The sequence below is a fragment of the Melozone crissalis genome, unplaced genomic scaffold, assembly GCF_028551555.1.
Source record: "Melozone crissalis strain CALT ecotype California unplaced genomic scaffold, PUWL_Pcris_2 ptg000016l_1, whole genome shotgun sequence".
Lineage (NCBI taxonomy): Eukaryota > Metazoa > Chordata > Aves > Passeriformes > Passerellidae > Melozone > Melozone crissalis.
Window position 1 is genome coordinate 19,651,477 of NW_026535794.1, and position 23,422 is coordinate 19,674,898.

A 23,422-nucleotide genomic window follows, 5' to 3' on the forward strand; every position below is an offset into this window, starting at 1 on the left:
TTGTTAAATCTCATTCCTTTCATGCTTTTACTTCCTTTGTTGTTTGTCTGTCTTATACTTTCTGTGCTTTGGAAAAAGATCTTAAAGTTTGGCGCACAGATCCTGGCTCCATCTTCGACATTGATCCTCTGGAGGACAATATTCAGTCTAGGAGTCTGCATATGCTTTCTGGTATTGCTTATATCCTGACTTTTCCCCAGTTCAGCTTTTCATGTTTATAAAACTAAGTTGATACTGTAAATATTCAGGTCAATATGCCAGCCACATGTTTTATAAGCATACTTGTATATATTTTTATAACTGTTGTAGTTTAAAAGCAGTATTTTATAGGAACTTCAGCTGTAATTGCATGTGCAGAAAAGAAATAGTGAAATAAATCTTCTCTTAACAAGTTATTCATGCCACTTACAAGTAGCCATTTAAAAAGCACTGACCTACTTTGTCTTTGCTATAGGTAGAATTTTCAAATAGTTGGACCTTATAAAATTTCAGAGTTCTAGAAAGTGACATATTTACAAAATTGATTTCTTTTCCATGCACATTTTGCCTATATGGCACATGACATTATGCTTTGTTCTATTTTTTGAAGTCCAAGATGTTAATAATTTTAGGATACATGGAAAAGGAGAGAAAGTAATGTAATAACAGGGAGTGGGTTTTGGTTTTACAACTTTATTGATTCTTTTCCTGCACAGGAGTGTTTATTTTGAATGTGTAATTTTTCACATGCATTTCCTTTGCTACTTTGGTTCTTTAAATATTCCTTGGAACAACATACAGCTGTATTTCCACATACACTTGTATGCATGCTGGGATAAAGGAATAATTTGATTTTCCACTGAAAATTTTTGTATTCTTTATCCCTTCCCTTTCTGGTATCTCAATACCACCTTCCATTTCTGCTATTCTTTTAAAGCAAAGAACAAGCTTATTTGCATTAGATTTTAAAGGAAGCTTTGGAACTAACGATGCTCAAAATGGAAACAAAATTGCAAAGAATTTACTTTTCTCTAATTTTAATGCTATCAGGGTATAAATAGCAATGTTAGCACTGGTGGGGTTTATCTTGTTGCTTGTCTTTGCACTTCCATCATCTATTTACTGTGATATTCTTTATTTCTTTCTACCTTTGTAGAAAGAGCAAGCCGTTACAGTAAGCAGTATTTACATTCTACCAGTCTGGGAGACTGTAAATCAGATGGCTCTGACACGAACCCTACCTTTTCTTACTGCAGTGAGATAACAAGGCCATCTGATGAAGGAGGTACCCTTTGTTCCCACCTTTTGTCACTAACAGCACCATTGCAGTGTGTTGAGACTTCACAGGCCTGCATTAACTCCTTATCCTTGTGTAGTCACAAGTAGAAGTTTTGTAAACTATTGCCTGATTGACAGAGAAAGCAAAGCAAGACTTCACAGTTTCTGTGTGCCATATAATTCTATTGTGGTTTCTCTTTTACAGTTTTGCTGTTGGCTCCAAAGCCCTCTTAACTCCTATTTACAGTGCTTTAAAGAAATTGTGTTGTGTTTTTGCAAAATGTACATGAATCTGTTTTTATTTTTTCTCTTGAATGACACAATGCAACTGAATGAAATACACCTTTAACCTGAAAAAAACACATATTTTCCTTGGGCTTTTCAGTGGGTAAATCAAGTATATCATAGTATTTTAGTGACTAAAGTACTTTTTCCTGTATTCAATTATGCAGGATGTTGTGGCTCTCTAGTTTTTTTCATTCAGCTGGGAAGTCTATGTAGTCTCTTATGGTTTAACAAGGATTAATATTAGGATACTTTGACAAACCTGCATTCTCAGGTACAAACCCACATTGCATACTTGCTTGATGCTGTTGATTAGAAGAAAATTTAGGAAAATTATGCATAAGGGTCTAGTCATCCTAGTGGTGTTACAGTATGTACTAGACTTGACTGATGAAGTGAAAATATTCTGAATCATTGCATTCTAAGTAGATGTTTTTCAAAAATAGTGATTTCTGCTTCTCAGTTGTGAAAAAATGATACTTTGGAAAGGTTATTCAAAGGGTTGCCTTTTTTTTTTTTTCTTGTAAGAAACCAATTAGTTGCTTACACAACATTAAATTACCCAGGCTTTTGGAAGATTTGAAGGCATCTTAATTGTAGGCTGCACTTGTTTATGTTCTCCCATTCACTGGAGTAATATGTTACTGTGTTGGTTGGTACTTATGGAGTCTACCTTTTTATGAGTGCTGTGTAAATACATACAAGCAGCTCTGATTAAGAATGGGTGAGGGAGAAGGTGTTCAGACTGCTGTGCTAACTCTGAACAAAGAAAGAAATACACATCTTTGACAGAAATGTACTGCCTTTTATCATATCTGACTATCATGTTCGGTATTTTAACTATATTCTCAACTCTTTTAATAGATGATAACAACAATGCACATTTATGTTGTTTTTTCTCTTCCTGTGATTGTGCAAAGTGGCTTTCACAGTCCAGTGCACATTGTTTGTCTATAACTGTTCTGATCTTTTCTTTGGAAGTATTCCAAACCGTTTCAACATTGCTTTGTCAGCTTGATTTGATTTGATTTTCAACAGATATTTTTTACTACTTGAGGATGGGAAATGGGCTTTATTTCTGTGGTAGTTTTGGCACTAGTAAGCTTGCTTTTTGTGGCTCTATTTGAATCTATTGTTGTGGTGATGTCTTGAACAGATCATTCCTAAGATCAACATATTTTAGCAAGAGGTTGTTTTTCTGTTTTAACCCAGCTGGCCAGCCAGGATTTGAGCACCTGTAGACATCTCCCATTGCAGGGAAGAAATAAGTGCCACAGCTAAGTAACTGAACATAATCCTAATGATTTACAAGAAAATGCCATTTCTCTGGACACACTTAGAGAGAGCTAGCAGAAGATAGCATCTTTAGCCAAAAATGTCAATCTTTTTCAGCCCATCCAAAAGGTCATTTTGCATATAGCCACAAGACAAGTTTGTCCATGACCTTTATACAGTGTCTCTTATACCATAAATGAGAACTAAATCTATTTTGTTGAGATTCTATGCTGTACCTGGTGGAGTTTGTACTCTTAGATCAGCAGAGTTTCTCACTGGCCATTGTTCTATCTGATGGCATGCCAGCATGAAAGATCTGTAACCAATTTTAATGTCTCTAAGTGTCTTTGGCCTTGTCTCATCATATTTCACATATTCCTACATTGTTCAATTGCTACTTTAGTTTAGATACCTTTACTGATATTTGTTGCATAATTCAAATCTTTGCCTGCCACAGCTGATGGAATTGTTCCTTAACTACCTCTTCCCAGCCCTTAGCTGGGTCTCTGACTTGATACCAGATGTTAAAGGCTTATTCAGATCTAAATAACTCTCTCTTCTCTTGGGGAATTTCAGTAATAACATCACAGGGAATCTACTAACATTGTTCATTAGAATTACTTCTTTCTATTTTGTTCCCTGACTGTTATTTTAGATTATGGTGTTGAGTTGAACCATGGGTCCTTCTCTACAAAATCAGTAGATTTTTGCCTGATGTAAGTTCAGAAAATTCCCTGTTATTTTACAGCATTGCAGGTAAAATGGAAAACAATTGTTTACACTTTTCAGCAAGCTGATGCAGTTCATGGGCTTTCATTTTAATAATCTTTTAGAAATTAGTTTTCAACTTTGTGTGTCTTTTTTTACAGCTTCTTTCTGTGATTGCTTTTCAGGGTGGACTTTATTACTTCATGGTATCTTTGAGGATTTTTACCACACTGAACAAAGGGCAAAGCAGAGTGCTTTAGAAGCACTAGAACTTCCCAGTCTGCCTAAGTACTTTGCAATTAGTTATTGCCTAACAAAGATTATCTTTGTACCTGCAAGCCATTCTGTAGGACTTCACTTAAACACTGGGTGCCACATTTTTCCTAAATTCTCACTGGCAATGAGTAATTTTTTTCAACTTGGTTAAAAAGGAATAGAAAGTAATGATTTCTCTCCTTTAGTTCTGCTTTTAACAGTGATGTTGCTTCTCAGGCACGGATCCCTTACTTTTGGAAGGGTTTTTCAGATTTTTTCTTTCAGAAAGAGAGGTTGAGATATATGGATGTTTTTGCTTATAAAGCCAGACCAGGCAGTTTTTTCTCTACAGAACAATGGGAAAAAGCAGCAAAGTTCTGAAGTTTAGGTCTCTCTTGACAGCATTCTGTCTGAAAAATATCTCAGCTGTTGTGTTTTGGCTTTTATTTAGATTTTTTATAAAGACTTTCCTGTCTGTCCTGATTTTCCATCAAGCCTTTTACAGTGGTTTTCTCCCATTTCTTTCCACACTCACTCTCTTGTTCCCCTTCCTTCACTTCGGGTAAAGTTTTGCCCTGTTGGTTTGCATTCAGGCTCCAGGAAAGAATGATTTAGTTCAATAATATGGCTCAACACCTCTGCCAATCTGGCACTATTTTGGAAGGTTTCTAGTTGAAACCTTCAGGGCTGGTTTCCTCCTCTTTTGCATTTGGCCTTTCCTTTTTATTTATTTTCCTTTGATTTCGTCTTCACATCTAGTTTGTGTGCACACCTTTGTCTAGGTGTGTATCAGCATATTGACATAATGCATAATTTTTTTCCAAACCATAGGTTTGGACTTTTTCAGTATAAGTAACAGTTTATTTTTATTTTAAATTCTGTGTAGTCTGTAGATGGAGAAAAATAAGAGATGATTATCAGTTCATTTTCAGTTATGCATATATTGTTACTCTGGTGGGGAAGAAAAATGGTTTCTTGGTTATTTTCTGCGTCATCACCATATTATCTTAAAAGATACATAGAAATCAGTCTGTAGGAGGGGGAAATCAGTTTTGCAGTACTCCCAAAAACACATGTAATGTAGGAAACCTCAGTGGGTATTAGAACAAAATTTTCAAGGGCCTTTTGTTGTGTTTTAAATATGATTGCTGAAATTTCATATATTTGGCTGGAGTCAGCATGTGTGCTATTTTCACTCCTTCAGCCCAAGTTCTTCAGAATCAGTTCACCTGCTGCCACCACAGTAGTGGTGAGAATTAGCATAAAGGACCCTTGATATGAGTTTAAAGGTCTTCCTGTCTTCCTGTCTTTATTTTAATGAAAACAGACTGCCAGCAACTCTCAAGTCTCTGTCTTTGCCTGGTTAGTTATCTTCTTTTACTCACACTGGCAATCCAAATACACAGATTTCAATGAAATTCCACTTACTTTGTTATCAGCCTTAAAAGTAACTGGTAGATTGCTATGAGAAAACAGAATTTTTTTTCGTAGGTACTTGATTAAGATTATATAACAAAAAAGCAACCCAGAAGCAATTGGTGCAAACAACCTCTGAGGAATAAATACAGCAAATGGGCATTGTTGTCAATATGATTCCAAAGTCTATGAAGACTGAAGAAAACATGATGCTGCAGTCTCTTTCCTTAAGTTTTGAAGTCTTTATCTAGCTTGGAGTGGAAGTTTAATCAATAAGAAACAGTGAGTCCTTTAATCTCTCTCCCCAGTGGCATGTCCTCATTGTGTGATATGAACCTTCTGAGGAAGAAATGCTCCAGAACAGCTGAGTCTGCTCCTTTCCCTTCCGTCCGACTCCAGGGTTTATCTTCCTCCTTCCCTCACTGGGGCAGGAGCTCGTTGTAGAATTGCTGTTTGAGCTGCAGTGTGAGCACAGCCCTGCAAAGAGCAAACACAGACCTTAGGCGTTGTTGTGTGTCACTGGCAGCAGCCTTGTTCTGTGTACCAGCTCAAGGAGAGGCCTTGCATTCCTCAGCCCAACACTGACATGTTACACATTAATTTCAAGGATGTCTCCTTCTCTTCCCCTAGCACACACCAATATCTGTAACTCTTTATGTAAAATGATTCTTCATAGGACTTGCCTGAGGCTTTGACACCCACACGTATATACTGCAGAAAATCCTAGAACAAGGAACTTTGCTGCTGCTTCTGCTCCTGGTTAGCCTGGTCAGAAGACTACAAAATACTCAGATAAATTAGAGAAAATCTCTCTTTATTTTACACATTGAATTTAATATATATCCCAGTATGAAGCCAAGGAGTCTTCTTGCATTGGGATAGTGGTCATAACTCTTCTGTGCCAAGAGCTGAACGAAGAGGAAAGAAAACCAGATTTTATTCCCTTCCTTGATCTGTTCTTCCCATGAATTTTTATAAAAAAACCCTCTGGTTTTGAGGTTGGGAAAAATCACCATTAGTAAAGGACAAGTTGAAGAAAAAAAAAAGGAATAATATCTGACTACTCTTTATGTTGGGATAGAGAGATCTGTCTTCCATGTCCAGGTGTCAAGAGTACAGGGCAGGAATCCTTCACTCTTCTTCATATTCATATTCAGTTGCAAAGCTCTGCCATTCTGGGGAGGTCAAGCAGAATGACACAGCAGTTAGTTTTTCTTCTCTGTCAGGGCAGAATTGTTCTCTTTTGCTAGGTAGCTGAACTCTGTTTCCGTAGTATTCCCCAGAGTCCAGCAATCAAACATGGCATTCAGAGAGAGAGGAATCGTACAGTTCATGGGAAGAACTGTAGGTATTTGTGGGTTTCTTGTCACCTTTCAAGTGTGTCAGCAGGCTGCCCTGCCACAGAAGGCTGAACACATCAAAATGATGCTCTCTGTCTACTCTCAGTACCTCTTAGTGAGGGTCACACTGACACTTCTCTTAGCCACCAGACTCTTACATCTGTTTCTGACTTTTTTGTATTTCAGACTAGATGTACTTCGGTTTTCCTTCTTTAATCAGCCCACAGCAGGTTTGCCAACCTGAAAGCCAACATGTGGGAAAAAAATTGTCTTCCATTCAACAGCATTTTGGTAAAATTGTTTCTCCATCTTGGTAATCAGGTGGTTTTCTGTTATTCAGTGTGTAATGTATTACAAATGCTTGCAGTCAAATAATAAATAACTTACCCACAAACTTCTGTGATATTTTTGAACTTAACCAAATAGGTCTACTCTGTGTATTACAGACATAAGTGCATGTATATATTTGTAATCTCTCTGGTGCCACAATTTTTTTTAGCATGAAGAGTTTTCTTTGTTAGAGAGCTTTCTCTTCAGAACCAGTGAACCCTGGTCTTCCATGCTCAAATACATTTTTACAGAAATGATATAGTTTCCCTTGTAAAGGTTTGCTGTAACCACATTGTTCCCCAAAAGGACATGGTTTTTCAGGCAGCAGGACAGAGCTCTCTCCCTTCTGAAAATCTTTATTTTGAAGGAGGTATGTTTTGCTGTTTCAGCTTCTGCCTCCTGTTTTGCAGTGACTCCTAATGTTCAAAGGGCATTTTTTTCCTGATTTAAAATAATGTCATTACAGTAAGAGGAGTTCTTGAAAACAGTGGGAGGCTTATTTGTGTTAAAAACCTTCTCACCTCTAGATTTGAGGTAAGAAGGAAACGTAAAGACAAAATTAGCTGTAAGAATTTAGATTTCATTTAGAAACAGGTTGGGTATGTCCCCTACAAATGTCCTAATTTCTGTGTGTTTAGATGATAAGGGGATTTCTGCTTAATATATAATTTTGTCTCTGAATAATCCATTTAAGCCTTTTAAGCCATGTAAGTATAGGAATCCAGAAAGACATTGGGACTACATTTATGTACTGTCTTGTGCATTATCAGTTTTCTGTCCTAGTCTGGACTATTGGACTATAGTGTCCTCTGCTGAGTGCTTTGTTAACACAGAACATGAGAGGAATTAGTCTAGAAAATTATATTTCATTCTTTTCCACCACAAAGAGGTATTAGGTATCTGTAAAACCTGATTTTTTTTTAGCATAAGCTTGAAAATTCATATAGTAATTCAAGTGATTGCTTAGTTAAATTTTGATTAATGTCTGGTTTAGAGTGCTGGGAATAAAACTAAGTATTTTATGCTGGTTGTAATGCATTAAGATAGAAGTCATTGATTCATCTGAAAGCACATTTTCATTCAGTATGTGTTCACTGAGGATGAGTTAATGTTCCAGGGAGAGCTTTATATTTTATACTTCCAAAATATTTTTGCTTAGGTTCCTTATGCTTATCTTTAATCCCCATGCTTCTCTCCCACACTCTTGGCATCTGGCAGCATCAAAAGACAATCCCCACACATCCTGATGGAGGAGAATCCAGAAGAAATCCCATTTTTAATTTCTGCAGTGTAGCAGCAGTTCAGGGGATCCTTTTGTTTATTCTGCCAGCTGTCTGAGTTTGATGTTCTCTTTTCCATTAAACAGTTGGTGAGCAGAAAGTGGAAAGGAAGTTTCCAAGTGACTCAGCAGTTGGAAGTGTTGATGGCTCCCTTGGCAAGGAGTAGTTTCAGTTGTTCAGTGTGGCTCCCTAGAGCAGCTTTTGATACACTTCAGAGAACACTATATCCAGTAGACAATAAATATAATTAGTAAAATTGTGTGCAGTGACATACATATCCTGGTTAATGCTATGCTTCCATTGTTCAGATTGGTTATACTCACTATGCAAATAAATCTATGCACAGAAATCAAGGCACAGCTTCTGTGAGAAGAACTTACAGGCTTCTCTTTCTAATGCACAAGGGCAGCAGTAGATGTTCAGTCAATGTAAGAGAGTTTGAATTATAGTTGAAGGCATGTGATGTAACCTTCATTTTACCAAATCTTTCCTTTTGTGAGGAAGCCTAGAGCAAAGCTGTCCCTATTCACAATTTAAGTAGGAATTGCAGCTTCCTGTGGTACACCATGGCCCCACTAGGACTGAGGGTGCCTTGGGCTGGCTTTAAGACATTTTGTGCCTTCATAAATAAAATAGTGTGGTTTGGTGTGTGAAGAGAGAAAAGAGGCAGATTTTTGTCTCAGCTGAGACATGCTGCAGCTCAGGGTGAATGCTGAGCCCTAAGGTTTGTTTGTGACACGGAATCCTGGCTGCTGTTCCCGTTCCAAGCAGGATGCCCTGTCATTTGGTTGTGCCCCAGCACAGAACCAGTGGGCAAATGGGGGCTGTGTACTAGGGCTGTGGCATGGCAGCTGCTAATAGACACACAGGCTGAACTCTTTGGACTGCACAGCTACCACTGAAAAAAATGCCAAACTAATATTTGTAGTGGTGTCTGAAAAAAAATGATCTTTTATATCTGAACTGCTAGAAAAATTCCTTTGACAAAATATAATCTATATAATCTATAGCCTGTTAGTAATTCTTTTCTTCAGGTTCCAATAGAGTATTTAATGTATTTAATTTGCTTTTGTGAGGAAAATGAGTGAATTAAACATCTGGGAAAGATTTTGCAGTTGAATATCAAAGCAATTTTTTGTCAGTGCATTTAACTGGTTTAGAATATTCTGTGTTCATCATAATAACCCTAAAATTACATCTTTGGGTTCAAAACTAGGAACAGGTAGCACTCTAGTTTTAGGACTAGAAGCCAAATAGTTTAAGTAATTTTCTCTTTTACTGTAGAGAAATTAAGTAATTTTTCTCTTTTACTACTGTGCTGTACTAAAAATTTGTCAGTGGAATCTGGAAGGGGGATAAATGGTTTGTATTTTAAATGAAATGAATTTTAAGTGAAGTAGATGGTTGTAGCTGGCCATAAAGTTCTAAATAGTCAGATATAGAATTCATACAACTTTTAAAATCCCCAAAACAACTGTTCAAAGAGGTTGGATGAAGATAATAATTAATATAATTCATTGTAAATGGTAATTTTATATTGTGTTCACTTTCATTTTGTGCTATTCTTTTAGCAAAACTGATAAAAACATTAATATGAATAAATGCTAGAAACAGCCTTTTCCTGTATTTTAAAATGCTGATAATGCTTAGAAATTTTTTAATGAATTTTCTGGGAGATCATTTGACACCCTATTTTATAATAAACACCTTTACTTTCATTTGAAAAAAAAATTGTTTGAAGGGGCTACTATGGAATTACATTTATCAAATAATTCTTTTGAGCTTTTATGGTCTTGCAGTCCTTAATGGCCTTTCCAAAGGCAGTCTGGGGAAGCTGATGCCATTTTCAGAACATCAAAATTTTCTGCTCTGCCAGAACAGGGCTGGCTTTTGCTTTTTGCAGGCCCCTTACCACCTCACTGATCCAGAGTCAGACACAGGCAGGGACACTATGGCTTGTTTGAGATTTGGCTTCTTCTCCTCCCCTGCTGCCAGAGCACTAAATTATGTGTAGTTAATACTTTACAGCTCTGTGATGCTTTACTATGACAGTAATGTGTTAATTATCACGAAAGCTTTTGAGCTATTACTCAGTACCCTCCAATTCCTGTACCTCAATAAAAATGGTGCTCTAAGCAGTATCCACAGTCTCTTTCTGGCAAAAATATTCCCTGTGTTATTGTCTTTTTATGATAAGGATGGATGTTCTGTTGACTGTCCTCTTTCTTTTAATGTTGACTGTAGAAAATAGGACATCCTGGGTTCCTTTCATTTTTCTCTAGACTGTGATATTTGGTAATTGCTTTCAGACAAGGCCTTCTGGAGACTATGCTAGCCTGGGCTTTTAAAAAATATATTGTTATTTTGCAGTTACTGTGAAGAGGAATGAAAGCCATACTTTTTTTTTTTTACAGGGAAAAAAAGTCCATGAGAGACTGACTTTTGAAATACAGATATTTAGACCCCTCAGAGAGGCCAGAACAGAGCTTGGAAAGTAATTTGCCATGAAAAAGAATATAATGGAATTGATGGATCCATCATTCCTCAAAATGTGAAGAATTGGGAAGGTCTGAATCACCAGACACATAGACCATGAAGTACTAGAGAGACAGTTTCTATCTGTTCTTCCAATGTCCTTTTCCCTCTTCATCTCCTATTGGGTTTATGATGGACTTATAAAACAAAGACCAACGTAACCATTATTAGTGATATTGCTTGCTCATACAAATCAAGAACTTTGGACTGAAATATGAGATAGTCCCTGCCTGAAACAAAACCTCAAATAAAACACAGGATTCCAGTGTCACATGAGCACACTAGACATTTTTTTGTTGTTCCTTTCAAAATGTCTTAGTTTTCTCTGACATATGCTCAACAGCTATGTGAGATCTTCCATTTTGGTTTCATTCTAAATCAAATTTTAATTTCTTATATTGAAATCGTTCTCCAGAGTTATAATTGCATGATTCTGCATTTCCCATAATAATCTACTTCAGCTTACATGGTGCATACAGTATAGTTAGTCTTAATTATTGCTAGCTGATGAAATGGTGTTCTGGAATAATGATTCTTTAAACAATCTTTGTCTAATCATGACACTAATGAAGTTTAGTTTAAAATACATTATTTTATAAACTCTAGTATGTCAGTAAGTAGTCATGAGAGCAGGGATGTTTTGATTTTTGCATGATGAATAATTAATGATATTTTAAACACAAGATCAGTAATTTTGTTGGCCTCCTCTCCATCTTTTTTTAAAGTATTTGAAGATTGCACAGTTTATTTCTTATAACTTTAGAATTTAGGTTATGGAAACTTCCTAAGCTGTAACATTCTGAATTTGCCACTGAATCCAAGTAGTTCAGACCTTCAATTCTAATGAGGTCAGTGAGCATGGCAGATATTTATTAACACCCTCTCTGAATTAGGCCATACTTTGAGGTTGTTATTTCAACAACCTAATTATATCTGGCTTTGATATTCCAATTTACTAACTATTACTGACTCCTGTAATGGATAGCAGGCAGACAAACTGCTGCTCCTGACAGAACCACTGAGAGCAGCCAGCCTGGTAGCTCAGACATCCATGAAAACAAGCTAACTGAACAGTAAAGGGCAAGGAAAAGAGGAGAAAAAAACCAAAAGAAATGAAGAGAAAGTTACTTTTACAAGAAAAAATGCCAAGATGCCTTACCATGGTGTTTTCTACTGTTCTAAAAACAGCATTTTTCTGTATCAGGTCTCATCATCTTCAGTCTTCAGGTTAGTGCTTTTTATATTGCTTACACAGTCTGAACTATTCCCAGGAAATTTGACTGTGCTGTGCTATTCTTTCTGATATGAAAAAAAGCTCTTTAATAGATAAGCTGGGAATTTTTCAATGTTCATCAGAAGATAGTAGTTTAGAAGGAAACTTTTATATAGGAAAGGTTACATGTGACTAATGTCTCAATGCCAAAAGAACCACATTTTTCAATTTGAGATTTTTAAGGTTGAAGCCTGACATTTTTAAAACAAGGAATCCAGCTTTGTGTTAAAATATATTTAGTTTTGAAGAGCCACATAAACTGTAATGATTGAAAATTATAGATATTTTGATGTGATTGGCAAAAAAAAAGTTTCTTTACCCAATTTTTAACATTTCTTTTTACATGAAACTTTGGGATTATTTTTAAGTTTTCCTCCTATTTGGGGACAGGAGCATTCTTGGCAAACAGTTCTGCACTGTAAAATTATTACTGAGGTTTTCCTTATGTTGTATTTGTCTAACATTGCTGTACTCTTCTGTTTGTTTTCTCCACTTCTGCTTTTCTACTGTATTCTTTAGAGACCATCTCCTTGCTCAGTACCATGGGGCTGCTGCAGAGTTCTGTACCTCATATCAACATCCCCGGGCAATCCTTGCCCACTCATTGAAGTATTTTAAGTTCTCTGACACATGTTTTTACTGTCAAGTAAACAGCTCTTGCTGGCTGCATTAGGATTAATATTTTCTAAACTTCTGCTGTGACTTTTAACAAGAATTATGGAGACCTAGGTTGCAAGTAGTTTGCAAGTATCTGAGCAGTGTCTGCCGCATGTGAGCACATAGGAGCACCTGCATTGCATGGGGTGCTTTGTTTGGAGCTGGGTGCTGGGACATCTGGAGGGAAGCATCTGTGAGAGGCTCAGCTCCTTTGTGGTTTTAATTCAGAGGCAGCTTGCACAAAAGAGAGGTGCTTAGGGGGACATGCCTTGCAACAGCTGAGCTGATCTAGCTGTTCATTGCTTTCTGCTGTCCCTGCCCTTGGGTACTTGGTCCTGCCTCTGTCCTTGCTCTATATTTGATCTGATCCTGGCTGAGCTTACCAAGCCAGCAGAACAACCTGGATGAGAGGAAGGAAGGGGCAGTAGAAGTGTTGGGCTGTCTCACTCAGCCCATGGGGAACCAGCCTCAGATATGCAGTAGGCACCAGGGGTGGACTGCCTGTAACCTCCTTGAGAGTCGTGAGTCCCCTCATGACTCCTGCCAAATTCATCCGAAACTCTTAACTTCAGCAGAGAATGCTGTTCAGCACATCATCTTTAAAAGTCTGCTAAAAGCTCAGCTGTCATGACAGTCAAGATACTTTTCTGCCCTTTGTGCCTCTTTAACATTGTACCCTCATCACATGGAACCTTCCTTACTTGTTGCCCAAGTGTCAAGATTCTGGTTTCTGATTGGCCTGTGATATGGGCCTTCTTTAAATCTCTTACTAAATTCTTGGCTGGCAGCAATTATGTTCCATTTATGCTGCTGTTTATGCTTGGGCAGGATGTGAACTTCTGCAGAATTAATGTGTTAACTTCCTTCAAATCTCTCCTTAAAACTGTTTCTCAAGTTGCTTATATGACTAATGCAGTGCTGGGCTGAACTCATCTCAAGAGCATGGGAAATAAAGAGGAGAAGTTAGAGGGTTTGTGGTTGCTCAAAGAGATGTATTAAAATCTGCATCCCAAAATAAAAATTGACAGGACAAGGCCTGAAGAAACTCAACCTATCTGAAAACTTGGCCCTGATTTTAAATGAGGACAGACCATACTATTTCTAGAGGCTTCTTTGAGAAAAACATTCACTTTAAATATTTCAGTGATGGTGTACAGCAGCCAACATCTGGGGAAATTGATAGAAAACAAAAAAATTATCTAGCCAGAATTTGTAATCAAAGAAACCTCTTTAACACTTTCTGGAGAAGGCTTTAGAAGGTGTCAGTTGTTATTATCCACCAGCTTTAAGAGAGCAGTAACAGTTCTGTTTCCTCTATTTCCTAAGATTGTATTTCCTTGGCCAGGTATTACACTGGGAAGTGTCAAAGGGGCTGTGCAGTTCAGGCACAGTGACCCGTGCACGTGGACAGCACATGGGGTGACCTGAATCCCCAGAAATGCTCTGTAGGCCTGCATCTCCCCACGTGTGATTGCATCACTCTGATGTCTTCTGTTCCCTGGGACACAGCTGAGGATTTCTAATGGAAGAGCAAAAGAAAGAAGGAACTGAAAGCTATCGGGAAGGCTTTCTAAAGAAAGTCTGTGAAGCCTGTGCCAAATTTAGCAACCTGTGGAAAATGCAGCAGTAGCAAGGCAAAAAAAAGGGGAAGGATTACCATATATGTGGATGAGCATGATTCCCATAAGCAGTTTGATCTGTTTTGGGAGAGCTCATTGTAATGGCAGCAAGCCAGAGATGTATGATGATGCTGTATTCTGGCTCTTTCGTGGTGTTCAGAAAGCCTACAGCTTTTTACCTGATGTATTGCAGACACTAGAATTAAGCACATAGTAATTCAAATCTTTATTTTTACTTTGTGTTCTCTCATGTTATGATTACAGAATGTTGCGATATTCTTTGTGAGTTGTCTGAAGTCTCAGGAGTGAAACTGAGAATTCTAATAATAATCAGAATAGGAAGGATTCCATTAAATCCTTAGAAGTGTATGATGTGTGTGAGAGTAAATGGAGTGATTATTTTGCACGTGGTTCAGTAACTGGCATGTGTTGCAGTAAATGGCAAAAGTGCAGTAGTTACCACTGAGGATATAAGGATATTTTGTTTTACCATGGATCATCAAGGTTCTGCTGTACAAAAGAATGGAAGAAAGCTTAAGTATAGTATTGATAAAATGTATCTCAGAACATAACTTTTAACTGAGTTTTCTTTTTAGCATAGCATTTCTTTTTAAGCTCATAGTTATACAAGGCTCTCTTAAGCATTCCTTTCCTGTTTCTACAGTTGGACATTTTTCTTTCCCAGTTCTTTCAGAGCATTTCCTGATCAGTGCACACTCTGCAGACCCTGTTGTCTGCAGCAGTGAGTTGATACTTGCTATCATTCTTTCAGCTGCTTCTTTTTCTTGGAGGCTTCCTCTCTGTCTTATATAATGTTCATTAATTTTTCTTGCTCTTTTCTCTGGGGAAGCCTGTAAAAATATAGTTAGAGATATATGATAAATTTATTTAATAGATAATTTAAAGTGAATATCTGGCTTGCTTGGTAAGTGGGACAAGAAAAAAAAAAGTAAGTTTTGATAAACCAGAATGCATCTGGTAAAGTCTTAATGCAACAACAAAAAAATTCACCTGTACTTCTGGGAGCAATGGTCAGCCCTCAGCTCCATCACCAATAAATCTGACTTCAGTTAAATGAATTTCATGTTCCACCACTGTATTTTATTGTTCCCTTAGGTTAGCTAAAACCATTGCTGCTGCTGCTGCTGCAATCAATGATGTTGTAGAACTTTATACTTCAGACTGAGCCAGAAGATTGCAGTTAACTATGTGTGATGATGATGAAAAAATCAAACTCTTTTTCTGCGTCATTTAATCTCACCTTGAATTATCTGTATGTCACCAACTCAGACATTATCTCTTCACTATTCTGCTTATTTATATGATTCCCAAATAGTCTTCCAAATAGACCATCCTCTGAAAGTTTCTTCAGTATTTTTTGTTAAAAGTTGTTAGAAAATAACGATTGTTTTCAAAGTTTTTTGCAGAATACTATAGTATTCTTTTAATGGAAAAAACCCCAGTCCACATGGAATCATTCAAGTGTCTTCAACACTAGTATGTGCTGATATTTATGCTCACATATATGATACCTAAATAAATGACTAAAAGATAATTAGCAAAGCTAATCCTTCTTTTTGTTTGTATAACATCTTTTTATAATACTACAATTCTATCGCTTCCCAAAATTTCTCATGCTTTGGAAGAAATGCTTTATTTTTGTGGATTTATGTTTTCCATCATTGCAGGTAAAGTATCAAACAGCTTTGTTGAGTCAGTTTGCCAGAATTCTCTCAGCTTGTGAGAGACTGATTGCTAAAGAGGAAAGCACATTTCAGACCTGCAGCTGTCACTGGTCACAGAGGCAGGAGCTGTGGGTTATCCTCCCCAAAATAAGCCCCTTGACTCGGAGGCTACAATGAAGCTGACCATCAGTACGCTTGCTGCCTTAACGCTGACAAGGGATGATTGATAGGAAACAAGAAAGATCTCTTTTGGGGGGAAAGAATCAAGAGCAAAAGGTTCCTACCAGCCTCTGCTTCTCTTGGGAGAAGGGTGTCTGACCCTGCCAGGGACCAGGGAAGAGCTATCAGCCCTTTGTTTTTGCAGGGCAGGCTTGCTGCTGGCTGATCAGTGGCCAGTGTTGGCTGAAGGTACTCCTGTTGCTAAGTTAAAAAGTTCAAGCAATAAAAGTAATTTGCTACTGGTGTGAGGTGATGAGACTCCATTGGCTTTGACAAACTGGCCTACAGTTCATGCTGGTGGTGAATTAGACAAAATGTATTCATTCCAGCTTGATCGCAGAACCTTTGATTAAATTATGTTTTTCTCTATTTTCTCACGAAGGGCCACATCTGCTCATGTGGAAATAGCTTGTAACAACATTGAACATAAATTATTTGATGAACTACTTAGGGCTATTCACTTAATGCATGATAATTCTGTGAACATGTTAATGAGCGGTAATTCTCTGATGATTGAACTGCTTGAAAATGTCTTCCTACTTATATGTCATTAGAATGAACTTGGCCCTTCTAAAACATCCATTATTCATCGTGTTCCAGTGTTGCATCTGACTGCATATCACTTTAATTTCCCTCATTTAACAAAACAATCTATTCATTACAATAGTTAGAAGCATGTTTTCTAAATCAGAAAAACCCTAGGTAATGTATAGTGTTAGTTATTTTACAAGTACAGTAGAGCAAAGCGTAGCATCCCAAATTGTAATTACACACTTAGTGCATTTGAATATGCTAACTGAAACTAAATGGAAGTTTTAAGAAGAACCTTTGTTGAAATCAATAATTTTGTTAGCTGGAGAAGCAGGATTGGTAAAACAACTTGCTGAAAGCACAAGGTTGACTTTTCATTCTGAAACAGTTTGGCAAAAATTTTCTCAGTAATCCCCTTTTCACATGCATTTCTTGTCCTGACAACTCAAGAAAAAGGGAATTATGGAATAATACTAGTGCAAATATGAAAACTTCTCATAAATATATATTTTTATTGGGTTTTCCTGCTTTTCCCATGTATTTTTTCATTTTGCAAATTCTGGATCCTTTCACTCATTGTGAACCCCTTTAAATCTTATGTTAAATTTGCTGCTTTTTGAATCTGTGAGTGATGGCTGCTGCAGAAGTGGTTCTTACTTCCCAACAAACTCAAGAGATCTATCCCAGGAAGTGCTGGACAGCTGAATGACTCCATGTTTGAAGACTTTTTAATCATGTGCTGCATAAACTCTCTCTCCTTTAACCAAAAGACAGCTTTTGGAAGAGGAGACAGATAGACTATCAGCTAAAAAGACCACTTGAAAAGTATCAGCAGAAATGCATTTGTTTTCAGTGTAGCTAAATGAATTCCCATTGAGCTAGTAAAATTCTGGCAAAAAACAGGGGAGATGGGCTAATAACCTCCATACAAACCAGAAATCTTTATTCTCTGAGAGCCTGAGTCTTGTAAAATGTGCACAAATATGTGGTGACTAAACTTTAATCTTTCTATTTTGAAAACCCCTTCAGTATTTTTAATTTTGCTTTTAAAATACTTTTTGGACTTGCTAGGAAAATAGTCACTTATGCTGGGCTTATTTCTCACAGTTTTTTGATCAACCATGTTTTTGACACATTTTATTTCAGTGGGTGCTATAGTAAGATATTTGGGCAGATGTGGGAAGTTTATGAATGCTTTTCTAGTAAGCAATAGTTAGGAATAGTTAGGAATCTCTATTGGTTGTGTTCATGATTTCAGCAGTTCTTGGTACAATAGAAGTTAATATATTATTGATTAGCATACAGAATTGTTAAAACATGAATAAAATATGTGTTAAAGAAATTGAGCAATTATGTTTTAAGAGGAAAATACTGAATAAGGTGGACTTTGAAATGTATAAGTAGCATTGATCTCTCTGTATTGGACTAAGAATGTTGATGGAATCAGAATAAACTAAAAAACTCAACTGTGGGCTCACTTCTTGAAATTTTTGCCTCTTCCTGTGAATCACAATCATTCTTTGTTCATAGCCTAATAAATAAGAGTGAGTTTGCAATGAGTTAAGAATTAATTACAGTGAATTTCTAGTGAACCATTTCAAAACTGTATTAGCTTTTTTTCATCATTCATTCCCTAAAGATGGCAGCTTATGGGACATATATTTAGTGCCTCATCTATGTCAGTACCAAAATTGAGTTAGTGGTGTCTTAAACTTTCATAAACCTTTGAATGGTTAAACTTCTAATAGTACGTTAAACTTTTCCTTCCAACTAACCATGATGGTGTTTGTGGATATATTGCTATAGCTTTGGCTTCATTTCTGTGTAAATCAACCTTTAAAAAGCCTTATGTTCTTTATGGAAATAATTCTGAACTCTTTTGTATGGAGGAATTAATGCTGTTAACAGTGAAAATAGTCTACCATTTCTACAAAATGTTAGCTAAGGGCTGTTAAAAAATATTAATTAATGTGTGTGTATTTTTTTAATGCAGCCCCTGTTCTCCCTGGGGCATATCAACAAAGCCAGACTCAAGGATATGGATACATGCACCAGACCAGTATGTCATCCATGAGGTCCATGCATTCACAGCCTCATTCAGCAAGTCTGGTGAGTACTGAATTTAAAGGAGAATTTTGTTTGATAAGCACCATCATCAGCTATTGTGAGATCTCTTAAATATGACAGAATTGAGCCCCCAGAGTTCTATAGTTGACCTAATTTGACTGTCTTCATCATAAATGTAACTGAGAGTCCTCATGTATAAAAAAAGATTCAAGTGACTATGGGCAGTGGTAAGAGCTATGTCAGAATGCATTTTAAAAAAGGTATGATACTTGGAGAGCAGAGAAATAACAGAATTCTTTACCTACTTGCCTACTTAAAACAAATAGTAGATGCTTGGACAGTGTTTCACAGGCTGAATTTTGATGTTATGCTCTGCGATGAATTCTTGCTCCTAGCACTGGATGAAACGCAGTGATCTCTTAAGATCACCCTGTTGGTTTAAATCAGTTTCACTTTTTTTGACTTGCTGATTTTGTGCTAGCAGACTTTGTGCCTACCTGTATTACTTCTGCTTGTGTAGAGCTCGCTCAGACTCCAGGTTGCTGTGCCCTTTCTAATTGCACACAGCAGTCGTGCAGCGACTCGTGTAAGATCCAAATTGAGTTATGCTGGTCGGCAACCGAGAAAAAGCTTTACCATGAAACTGTGGCTGTCTCATGAACTTCTCAGCTGTGGTGGATGGGAATGTAGAGCTGGAGAGAATATTTCATTTTACAAAGTAACTGGTCATGGAGGGAGAGCTGAATGGTATTCAGCTGCGATTTTTAGGAAATGAAGCTTCTTTTTTTTGAACTCCCTATATAAAAATTTCAGTTTTAATGGTTATCATATTTTTAAAATCATATCACTGCCTAGAGATTTCCTAGCTGCCTAGAGATCCAGCCACCTTTTACCTTAAAATATTCTCTTTTTGAATTTTAAACTATTTTGAATACCTCTGTCACCTTTTTTAGAGATGAATAAATATTTAATTATGAACCAAACTTAGAGCTTGCTGAGCTGGAAAAAAACCTGTTTTCAAGATTAGATTAAACTTGTGTTTTTTTGTAGAACTGAAACTCCATGACATTTTATATTGTAAAGGTCACGACTTTCTGTGTGGTGTGAGTAGTTTCAGGCCTGTCAGATTCTCAGCTGTCTGGGGCTGAGGGGGCTAACTTGCTGGAAAGTCTGGGATCCAGATACCTCCATCGCTGAGTGAGTCAATAACCTGAGAAACTCTTTGGACACCTGCATGACAGTTGTGAGACAGCTGATAGTGGAATCAGCCATTAATTTCCAAGGATATTACAAGGCATTTTGGGAGTTGGTTGATTTCCAAAAGAGACAAAATCCAAAAAGTGGGCAACCTGGAAGCCTGGCTTTGCCAGCAGATTTGCTGTCATTGGGGAGCAAAGCAAACAGCCCTCAAATCCAGCAGACAGAAAATGGAGATGCCTGCAAATTTCAGAATGCACTTACCAGCCTTTGCAGCTTTGTGGGCAGAGAGATGAACACTATTTCCTAATACCTCTGTGTCCCTGTGACTTACCTGACAGGCTGTCAAAACAGTGTCATTTCAGTCATCTTGAAATCATAATTTGCCTCTTCTTCCAGAATTAGGAATGTGAAGGTAATAGGGAAAGGAAGGAAGTGATGTTAAAGGACTTTAAAAGTAAGATTGACTTATTTCAACAGATTTATTTTCCCTGTTGTGAAACTGTTTTCACTTGACATCCATGTAAGTGATAATATTTTGTCATGGGAAAAAAATGAAAACAGTAAACACCATGATTTAAACTCATTTTGCTGTTGTGAAAGACTGAGTGGATTTCCCTTTAGAAAATAAATCCAAGCATTTCCAGAGAGAGGAAATCAAGGACTGCTGGCCTGGCGCTGACTGCTAACCTGCCAGTCTGGTGAGGAAGACAGAATGTGATCTTGCCATCCTGGGGTGATGATTCTGCTCCAAAAGAGGCATCTCAGATGCAGTTAGAAATCTGCCAGGCTCCCTTGTCTTCCCATCTTAGGACCAGGGTATTTTTATTAACCTGTGCAGCTTATCCAGGTGCATTGCAAATGTTGCGCTCAGCTATTGGGACAACACAGAGTGGTCTCAGAGTGTGCCTGGGGGAAGCCCCTGGCTGGGGACGTATTTAAATGTAGCAGACTGAAGGCTGATGACTGTCTTGGAGTGCTTTTAAAATGAGGTGTGGGCATGCTGTGGGAGATCTGACAAGCCTACAGGATGTTTAGGTGCATTGCTTTCAGCTGCCTGTTCAGTTCTGGGCTTGGAGCAGTACTGCCAGAGGTGCAGTGTTGTCTGGCTTATGACAGAGGGAGGAAAGATGAGAAGAAAGTTCCAGGGGAAGGAGACTGGAGGAAAGGAATCCTTGAATAGTAACCTCAAAGCCTGAGCAGCTTTTGAGGCTTAGCTGAAAGCAGTGAAGCTGATCAAGTCAATCATCAATGCCTGAGTTTTGCCAAGACATCTGTAGGGCAGAAGTGATTAAGATCTCATGGGTTATATCAGGATGGAGAAGATTGCAGAGTTAGCTGCTCTAGAACATTTGCACCTTTCAACTGAGTTGTTGTATTATCAAATCTGTCCTGAAAATGCATAAGTTCATTTTATAGTCATGTTCACTAGTCTCCTATATTAAGAAACAGAATTTTTCTAATTTCTAAATTTAAAAAATCTGGTTTATTTAATTTTGAGCTCTGTATTGTATTAGGCATGATCCTAACATAATCTTTGGATAGTTATTTTTTGTGTCCAAATAAATTGCATTATTTTCTGATTCTTAACTTGTCCTTGCTTTCTGTGAGCAGCTCTGCATAATGGGATGAATTAAATTGTTGCTCAGGGTACAAAGTGTTTTATAACAGAAAACCCTGAAGGCTTATTTTCCTATTTGGAAAATAATGGGGTGTTCGCCCACTGTTTGATATCCAAGAGTGGTAGGAAAACAAAACCTATGCTTCAAGTTGGCTTTCCTTGGTGGCTGCTGTGTGTGAAGGATGCTGCACAGTTACTGCTCCTTGCATGGAGCTATCCACAGAACAAGTATGAATTGGGGTGAAGTGGAAATACACACCTGTCAGCCCAGAACAGGCTGGGGAGCTGAGAATATATTATTTTGATTTCAGTTCTTTATATGGACGAGACATATTGGTCTGTCTAAGCAGTTTGATAGAGACCTTTGAGGAAGTGGAAGATAAGTGAGTTTTGACTCTTTTCAGGCACTCCAAACTTACACCCTCTTGTAACTTAGTACCCACTAAACTCACTACTGACTGAGGAATACTGAGGGATAGTTCACTGAAATGCATTTTAAAATCCCTGCTTTGGGTCCTTTAGGCATTGTAATTCTCGATGATATAACCCAGACTACACTCTGCAGTGATAATTAGGCATTAAATGCTAACAGGATTATTATGGAGATTTCTCCTGACAGCCATTTAGCACCTAATTAGGTGTTAAGGCCATAAATTTAGGTTTCTCAGCAGCATTTAGGGCCCTAGTAAATTCTTTTAAAGTTTGGAATTGTGGCCTTTTCTTCACAACTGTGCATCACTGGTGGTGTAGTCAAGCAGCCTTTTAGGAGACAGCAGCAGTATGTCCTTTGCCATGGTGCTCCAAGGAAGAGTGAGCATCCTTCTGAGTGAGCAAAACCTCTCTATTTTTGAGCAAAAAACTCTCTATTTTTCCATTTTTTTTGTTAGTTTAATAAAACATTTAATCTCTTCACCAGTCTTTTCCCATTTAAAGGAGATCTATAAGATGGCTCTAAGCAAAATTCATTTACTGCCTTATACCAGATATAGGCTTGCTACCATTTTTCTTAAATTGACCCTCTTCTGAAATAAATTGTTTAAAGGGCTAACTGCTGCTGAATTTGTTGTAATAGCATATTTTTCACTGCTTTTTTAGAGTTAGTTTCAAGGCTCAGCAGAGAGATCAGTTGGAATAGTTGGAAAAAATAAGATTCTGAAAGGCAGAGAGCCTTTTGATGGCTAGTTGTCCACTTTATGAATATTTAAGGATTTTTGGTGATGATAGGAGCCAAGAAATTATTTACTGTCATGTAGTGCATTAAAAATGATCCTTTTTTAAATTGAGTTCCATGTGCACTTGGAAGACATTAAGGAACCACTAGGAGAGCACATACCTCTGGCTGAAAACTGCCCTTGGTCACTGCCTGTAGGTCAGCAAAACTGCAAGGCATGGCAGGGATCAAGAATATAGCACAGGGCTACCAAATACACTTCAGGGTAAACTTGTCAGGAAAGGTGGTCTCCAATGGTCTCCAGTGTTTAAACAGGAGCTGATTTCTCTGCCCTGTTTAATTTGCACTACCAATGACAGAGCCAAGACTAAAAGTAGATTTTTAGCATGGGAACAGTAACGATCAGTTGTCCTATAGAGTCTGGATTAAATAATTCCACATTTCCAACATGTGACAAATGGTTTGCTCACGCCATATGGAGTAATCTCCACCTTTTTAAAAAATAGTTTTATTAAAAACACTCAAGCCCCCCATATATATGATATGAACTAAAACTAATTCTGAGCTGTTTTCTTGAGCAGAGAAGTTTACTGTCTTTTAAGAGGCTCAGACAACAGTACTAGGCATGAACTCACACATTGACTGTTTTGCCTTTTTTCGCTCTAAGTTATTGTACCAGAAAAATTCAGCTACATATGGTA

General features: G+C 37.5%; 1 protein-coding gene across 2 annotated transcripts in view; it reads left to right on the top strand.

Moving 5' to 3' along the window:
- LOC128935191 (LIM zinc-binding domain-containing Nebulette) overlaps nt 1-23,422 on the top strand; it is a 247,603-nt gene that overhangs the window by 217,824 nt on the left and 6,357 nt on the right. For both annotated transcript variants that reach the window (XM_054273317.1, XM_054273316.1), the window contains exon 6: nt 18,659-18,774. In XM_054273317.1, the coding sequence (XP_054129292.1) occupies nt 18,659-18,774 (116 nt within the window). The remainder of the gene's footprint in view (nt 1-18,658; nt 18,775-23,422) is intronic.